The sequence below is a fragment of the Gracilinanus agilis genome, chromosome 2 (genome assembly GCF_016433145.1).
Source record: "Gracilinanus agilis isolate LMUSP501 chromosome 2, AgileGrace, whole genome shotgun sequence".
Classification (NCBI taxonomy): domain Eukaryota; kingdom Metazoa; phylum Chordata; class Mammalia; order Didelphimorphia; family Didelphidae; genus Gracilinanus; species Gracilinanus agilis.
The window spans coordinates 710,586,888-710,595,077 of record NC_058131.1 but is presented as its reverse complement, the minus strand read 5'-3'; the positions used below and the strand labels follow the sequence as shown (position 1 = coordinate 710,595,077).

At 51.1% G+C, this 8,190-nt stretch overlaps 1 protein-coding gene across 1 annotated transcript in view; it reads left to right on the top strand.

Annotated features, from left to right (window-relative positions):
• The first annotated feature begins 53 nt into the window (after positions 1-53).
• The window catches only part of BICC1 (BicC family RNA binding protein 1), a 228,461-nt gene continuing 220,324 nt past the window's right edge, over positions 54-8,190 (top strand). The window contains exon 1 of the mRNA XM_044659220.1: positions 54-240. Within this exon, the coding sequence (XP_044515155.1) occupies positions 54-240 (187 nt within the window). The remainder of the gene's footprint in view (positions 241-8,190) is intronic.

The following is an 8,190-nucleotide window of genomic DNA, read 5'->3' as shown; positions in this document are numbered from 1 at the left end:
GCCCGCGGAGCCCGCGGAGGAGGAGGCGGCCCAAGCGCGAGCCCCCGCGCACCATGGCTGCCCAGGGCGAGTCTGGCTACCTGGCGGCGCAGTCAGACCCGGGGTCCACGAGTGAGCGCAGCACCGACTCGCCCTTGCCGGGCTCGGAGGACGACTTGGCCGGGGGCCCCCTGCCCAGCCCCGAGTGGAGCGAGGAGCGCTTCCGTGTGGACAGGAAGAAGCTCGAGGCCATGCTACAAGGTAGCCCCCTACTCCCTCGAACCCCGGGCCTCCCTTCCCCGTTAGCGCACGGGACGCCCTCGCTTCCTTGCAAAAAGTAATCGCTGCGCCGTGAGCCTCAGTTTCCCTGTCGGCGAAGTGGGGCCGCTCAGATGAGGAGGGGATGGAGCCTCCAGAGCTCTCTCAGTGCCACAAAGCGCTTCCCCCTGCCCTGTCCCGTCTCCCCTTCCCGGAGCCTCCTCTTCCCCCGGCCTAGGGGGCCTCCCCTGGCCTAGGGGGCCTCCCCCGTCCCGCCTTCTGGGCCTCCGGGGGGAAATCCCTCCGCAGCAGGGGGCGGGGAGCTGGGCCGGCCTCTCAGCAAACTGTCCCAGAGTGGGGTCAAGGACCCCCACGGTCCCAGAAGGTGGGCCGCTGTCTCCGGAGATGCGGCCCGAAGCCGGCCCTGCCAGCTCCCCTCTGTCACTTTCCTCCTCCCGCCCCCTTCCCCTTGTCAGTATCACTTCCTCCAGCTGCGGGGCCTCGGAGCCGGGGCTTAGCCAGAGGCACGTTTTAGGAAGGGATCCCCATCCCCTTTTTGGGCAGAAGGGGCCGTGAAGAGGGGGTTGCCCAGGCCAGGGCACTGCCATTGTGTCTGGGCAAAGGACGAGGGCACCGGCTGAGTCAAATGCATTTTCAGACCGTGTCTCCCATCCTAGGATTACAGCCGACAAAGTTTATATTTTATTAATCGAGGCAACAAGTCACTACATTTATTAACTAGCCATTATCGTATGCCGGGCACCGTGCTCCGGCCGGGCTCCTAAAGAAAGGCAGAGACACTCCCTGCTCTCCAGAACTCCGTCAAAAGGGGGAGACCACATGCAGACAACTGTGTGCAGACAAGCTTACAGCCTAGATGAGGGCACAGCTTAAACTCTAGTTTGATTTCTCCCCAGACTCCGAATCCATTCTGGCTTAGCTGGGGGGGGGGGCCCAGGGGAACCCCTTCTTTCTCAGAAAATGTAGAGGGGACTCAGAACCCCTCCTGCCCTCCTTGGTGTGTCCAAGGCGGGTGGGTGAGAGTTGGCAAAGAAAGCCCTCACTAGACAAACCATCTCCCCGGAATGTCTTGTAAAGTTTAATCTTGCTCTAAAAATCGCTGTCAGGTCACTCCTTTGGACTTTGTTAGGAGGACTTGAGGCTTGCCTTGGTAATTGGAGGCTTTTAGAGGACATGCAAGCAGGTTATTATTTTTTTTTTAAACCCTTAACCTCTGTGTATTGGCTCCTAGGTGGAAGAGTGGTAAGGGTGGGCCATGGGGGTCAAGTGACTTGCCCAGGGTCACCCAGCTGGGAAGTGGCTGAGGCCAGATTTGAACCTAGGACCTCCCATCTCTAGGCCTGGCTCTCCATCCACTGAGCTACCCAGCTGCCCCTGGAAGCAGGTTATTTTGAGAGAGGACAACATGTTTTCCAAAATAATAACTTTGGAAATGAAGAGCAGGGAGCGCTCGTTCTTTGGGGTTGGGTCTGCCGCAAACTTGCCTTCGTCCTCACTGGTTCCTTCTTGGAAAAACCCTTGTGAGAAGGATTCTTCTCGATGTGTTTCGAATGATGTAACTTTTCAGGAAAGTTCCTCCAGCGTCCTTGATAAAACCTAAAATAAAAGAATGTTTTAAACCCTTATGGGCCTTCTTACCATCAATACTGTGTGTTGGTTCCAAGGCAATGGGGCTTAAGTGACTTGCTCAGGGTTCCTCAGCTAGGAAGTGTCTGAGGCCACATCGGAACCCAGAACCTCCCATCTCTAGGTCTGGCTTTCAAGCCACCTGGCTGCTGGCTGATAAAGTCTTGAACCCACATTTCCAAGTAGGAGCCTTTTCTTTGTTTGACTACAACAAAGTTTAGTTCTCCCTTCCTACAGCACAATAGAATAAGTAAGTTGTTTTTAGGAGAATGTCAGTACTAAGGTTTTCTCTTACAGGTTGGCTGACTCGCTTCCCTCCTGAGACACTTATTTCTTGGATGTGTTTGCACTGACTTAGGAAAGCTGAGTGGAGAAATGATTGGGTGGATACCAATTCAAATCATGCAGCTAAGGGTGTGCTGGAGGAGATGAGAAGAATTTCTAGGCATTTAGAAAGTTAGTATCATGTAGGGTAAAGAGACATAGGATCTGGGATGCAAAGACCTGAGTTCTAATTCCACACTAAGCAGTTCTTTTCCCTCTCTAGACCTCAGTTTCCCCCCCTTGTAAAATGATGGCAGTAGATGTGCTGAACTTTGGGGTCTTTTCTGTCCCAGACCTTCTGGGATTTGGTGGGAATCAGCAGGCCATGTTTCCTCTGCGGGCTCATGTCTGCATTCTCTGCATCCTCTGCTTATAACGTGTTAGGGCCCCTTCCAGGAGGCAGCTTTGTGCTTTCTTGGTGGTTGTCTTAAAAGATGAAGCGTGTTTAAACCTTTGGCTTCATGGGAGGCTCCTTTGAGGAGATGGTGTTTAGGCCTGATATTCTTCAAGAAACACCTTCCTTCACGGGGCAGCTAGGTCGCCAAGTGGATTGGGATCCAGGCAAATCTGGCCTCAGATACTTCCTAACTGTGTGACCCTGGGCAAGTCACTTAACCCCCCACTGCCTGGCCCTTACCACTCTTCTGCCTTGGAACCAATACATAGTATTGATTAGTATTGATTCTTTTTTTTTTTTTTTTAAACCCTCACCTTCCGTCTTAGAGTCAATACTGTGTATTGGCTCCTAGGTGGAAGAGTGGTAAGGGTAGGCAATGGGGGTCAAGTGACTTGCCCAGGGTCACACAGCTGGGAAGTGTCTGAGGCCAGATTTGAACCTAGGACCTCCCATCTCTAGGCTTGACTCTCCATCCACTGAGCTACCCAGCTGCCCCCCATAGTATTGATTCTAAGGTGGAAGTTGAGGGTTAAAAAAAGAAAAAAGAAAAAAGGATCCTCCTTTGTAGATGGCAGACTTTGGATTGAGAGGGAGTGTGCTCGGAGTCAAGAACACCAGGTTGGATCCCGTCTCTGCCCCTTCCTACCTGTCTGACTCTTGGGCAGACTCATTAGTAAAATGGGGATCATTTTATCAGGAGCTCAGTAGCTCTCTCCCAAGACTGTTGTGAGACTCCTCTTTAAAATGCTCTGCAGGGGACAGCTGGGTAGCTCAGTGGATTGAGAGCCAGACCTAGAGTCGGGAGGTCCTAAGTTCAAATTTGACCTCAGACACTTCCCAGTTGTGTGTCCCTGGGTAAGTCACTTGACCCCCATTGCCTCCCCTTACCACTCTTCTGCCTTGGAGCCAATACACAGTACTGATTCCAAGACAGAAGGTGAGAGTTAAAAAAAAAAATAAAATAAAATGCTCTGCAAAAGGCAGTGATGATGATTTGAATTATCTCCTCACACTTTTTCAGTGGATTTCAGATAGAAAAAGCCCCAAGAGAAACCCCCATTTTTATTGTGGGAAGGTAGAGCAGGGTTTATTGACTCATGATAGGTTTGGGGCCAGAAGGGACCTCGCAGGTCATCTTGTCTAACCCCCTCGTCTTACAGAGGAAGGAACTGAGTCCCAGAGAAGGGAGATGACTTGCTCTCTCTGGCGAGCAACACTCATGTCGCCTTTCCCCTGCAGTGACAGGTACAAAACAGATCTCTTGCCATCAGACAGCTTTTTGCCCCTTCGATTATTGTTGTTGAGGCGTGTCAGACTTTCTGTGGCCCCTTTCGGTGTTTTCATGGCAAAGACACTGGAGTGGTTTGCTCTTTCCTTCTCCAGCTCTTTTGAATAGATGAGGAACCTGAGGCACAAAGGGTTAAGTGACTTGCCCAGGGTCACACAGCTAGTGTCAGAAGCCAGATTTGTACTCAGTAAGATGAGCCTTCCTGAATCCTGGCCCAGCATTCTGTCTGTTGTACTCTATCCGCTTTACTCCTCTCCCATTGGGAAAGAGGCGGCAGAAGGATGGGCCCCTTCCAGACTTGCACAGGGTCATTAATCCAGCCTTTTAGCCCCTTCAGTTGTCTTGGCTTAAACTCGGTCTCTTACGGGTAATGACGGCCTGTGCAGTCTCCAAACCTTCCTAGGTCCCAGCACCCCAAAGAGCAAACTGACTATTTACTTCTAAAGCCTGCGAGCTGCCAATGGCTTCAGTCTTTGAACGAAGGGACTTGGAGGAGGGAATTGAGCCGGATCATGACTAGCGAGCAAAATAACAATAAAAGGAGCTGATATTTTAGAGGCACCAGGGATTGTGGGACATTCGTCTGCCTTTGATCCTCATAATGATGCCAGGGCCTGGGGGCGATCTCTGAGTATATTCCCCATTTTGTAGAGCAGTGATTCCCAAAGTGGGCGCCACCGCCCCCTGGTGGCTGCTGCAGCGATCCAGGAGGGTGGTGATGGCCACAGCTGCATTTATCTTTCCTATTAATTGCTATTAAAATTAAAAAAAAAATTAATTTCCAGGGGGCTAAGGAATATTTTTTCTGGAAAGGGGGTGGCAGGCCAAAAAAGTTTGGGAGCCACTGTGTAGATGAAGAAAAACTCAGAGAAGTTAATCCTTTTGCTTGTGGTCTTAGCCAATAAGTGTCAGAAGCTGAATTTGAACTCAGGTCTTTGCTTCCACTTCTTATTGACCTCCAGTTGACCCATTAATAATTTTTTTATTAAGTGCCTGCTATATGCCAGCCGTTGCTCTTGGCACCTGGGATTTCAGGGAAAAAGAAGGAAGCGATTCCAGCTTCATTAAGAATTAGGCATTAGGACAGGCCGTTGCACACCTGATTGCTTTCCAGTCAACAGATGGGGCTACGATTCACTTTCATGTTGGTGCAAATATTTCTTCAGAGTATATTTGTAATTGTTGAATGATTGTATAGGGCTGTCTTTAGCGTGTGGCCAAGAGGAAGCTGGGCAGAGAGGAGAGAGAGGGCTGGAAGGCTTGGGTTCGAGTCTTGCTTTATAGACCATCTGGGAATATCAGTCGCCCTTTCCATGGTCCCGTAAATTCTCTGCCCAGAAGTTCTAGATGCATCAGGGAGGGATTTCCCACCAGGAGTTCTCTCCAAGACAAAATGGCAGGTTTGCGGTGCCCCCTCCCACCCAGCACTAGAAAACGAGCACTTTAAAGCATCTTGTATTTGTTCCACGAATAGACGTGGCTGTTTTCTTTTCAACGAATCGGATCTGGGGGTGATCATTTTCGGTAGCTCTTATGTATTTTTTTTGGTAGTTCCTGTTTTTTTGGGGAAAAAGAACCCAATTGGAGGTCTCCAAGGGGAATGGGCAGGTTAACAAGATGGCTTTCCCTGAACGTACAGAGTGTGATTTAGAGATTATGATGTTTGGAATTTCTTTCCAAATGAGACTGTCCTGGGGGTAAGTTAATCTTTAATCAGTTATATTTTCACTAGTAGAGAAATTCTTCTATGTAATGGACCAAAAATTCCAGAGGGAAAATGTTGATAGCCTGAGAAAGCCCTTGTTTCAGAAATCCTTCCAGCAAACATTAAAAAAAAAAAACAAACCTCCCCCCTCAAACCCTCTTATCTTCTGACTTAGAATCAATACTGTGTATTGGTTTCAAGGCAGAAGAGAGTTAAGGGGTAGGCAATGGGTTAAGTGACTTGCCCAGGGTCACACAACTAGGAAGTGTCTGAGTTCACATTTGAATCCAGGACCTTCCCCCTCTAGATCTGGCTCTCCGTTCACTGAGCTACCCAGCTAACATTAAAAAAAAAAATTAGTGAACCTCCAAGAACCGAGGTATAAAAGGAGAAGGAATCTGAATCACCTTTAGCAAATTGTCCTTTTTTCAAAAATATAATTGCTTCAGGATGGACGGGCTCCATGACTGATATACTGTGTCTGCCAGGCATTCCAGGCACATGAGACACTCAGGCCAAAGGTACAGGTGGGAGATGGAATGTTGTCTCCAACAAGGCTAGTTTAGCTGGACTCCAGAGTATGAAAAGGAGTAATATGTAAGACGGAGACGGGCCAAGGCACTTCCCTCTGCTCCCTTCCCTCCAGCTCCAAGGGTACTTTCCCTGCACGGATATTTCTAGAACCCTGGCTGGTCTCTCTTGTCCTCCATCACGTCCAACTGGCTGTCAAGCTTCTTGGTATACATGTCGTCTTCCTGGGAGTAGCATGCGCTCTCCTTGCGGGCGAGGAGTCGGGTTCGTCTCCATTGTTGCCTCCCCAACACCAACAGGTCCCTCCTGAGTAGGTTCTTCATGAAAAGATCTCCCATGAAAAATGGCTTTGCTCGGCAGGCAGGGCCTCTGGGAAATATGGGGGCTGTGTGGGAATCCCTTGAAAAGTTTAACCGTGTGAGTAACAGCAGGGCTGGGGATGGATGCTTTGGCCAACCTTCCATTATTTAGTAAAGGGAAATCGATTTTTCAGCTTCTGTCCCCAGCAGTGAGAAGATTAAATTCCAAGAGTGTAAATGTACAGTCAGGGCTCTCCCTCCCTCTCTTTCTCTGTCTCTGTCTCCCTGTTTTTCTGTGTCTCTCTCTGTGTCTCTCTGTTTCTCTGTCTCCTTGTCTCTCCGTGTCTCTTTCTCTTTCTCTGTCTCCCTGTCTCTGTTTCTCTGTCTCCCTCTCTCTGTCTCTATCTCTCTGTCTCTCTCTGTTTCTCTCTCTCTCGGTCTCTGTCTCTCCTTCTCTCCCTCCCTCTCTCTGTGTCTCTGTCTCCCTGTTTCTCAGTCTCTCTCTGTTTCTCTGTCTCTGCCTCCATGTCTCTCTTTCTCTTTCTCTGTCTCCCTGTCTCTGTTTCTCTATCTCTCTCTGTTTCCTTGTCTCTCTTTCTCTGTCTCTCTGTGTCTCTCTTCTCTTTTTCTCTCTTGGTCTCTCTCTCTCTCCTTCCCTCCCTCCCTCTCTCTCTGTCTCCCTCCATCCCTCTCTCCATCCCTCTCTCCATCCCTCTCTCTGTCTCTCTTCCCATCTTCCAAGTATTAGTTCCAAGGCAGAAGAGCAGTAAGGGCTAGGCAGTGGGTGCTAAGTGACTTGTCCAGGGTCACATAGCCAGGAAGTGTCTGAGACCGGCTTTGAACCCAAGACTTCCCAACTGCAGGCTTGGCTCTCTGCCCACTGAGCTATCTGGCTGCCCGGATAGGGCTCGTTCTTAGGTTTCTGCTCTCACCCGTGGCCTGATAGGGGAGGGCTGGAAGAGGTTTGGGTTTTTTGGGAATCCTCTAAGTATAAAGCCCGAACCCAAACCCAGGGCCATGGCAGGGTTCTCTTCATCTGCATTTAAAAGTGCGAGCACGGAACCGAAATCCACACCCGGTAAACTGAGCGAGCCGGTCTGCCTCTTGTACTAGGCCAGAGCCGAGCTTTCATCTGTAGGTGCTTCCCTCCATCAGAGTCCTACTCAACACTGTGCTTGATAACATAACACAAATGTGTGCCGGCACTTTACAGTCTAGTTGTGATTTGCGGAGGGTCACCGAGCCAGCGTGGGGTGGAGGCGGCCCTTGACCGCGGGTCTCACTTGGCCCGGAGACTCGGGGAGGAGGGGGCACCCGAGTGAGCCTGGAGTGCAGAGGGGGACTGGGACGGAGGGCAACCATTCCCGGCTTGTGGGATCGGGATTGGCAAGGAGGGGGGAGATGGTGCCTCCTGGAGAGCCAGGCTGAGGGGTGTCTGGGGGGGAGCTCAGTGGCAAACGGGGACTCGTTGTTGTGGGCCTGACAGTTCCAGGGACGCAGGCTCCTCCTGGCTCCTCCAGGCTCCTCCAGGCTCCTCCAGGCTCCTCCAGGCTCTTCCTGGCTCCTCCAGGCTCCTCCAGGCTCCTCCAGGCTCCTCCAGGCTCTTCCTGGCTCCTCCAGGCTCCTCCAGGCTCCTCCAGGCTCTTCCTGGCTCCTCCAGGCTCTTCCTGGCTCCTCCAGGCTCCTCCTGGCTGCTCCTCACCCCTCCCCACTCCTCCCCGCACTTTGGCCCCGTGGATGCTCTGTCTAACTGCCGGCTCTT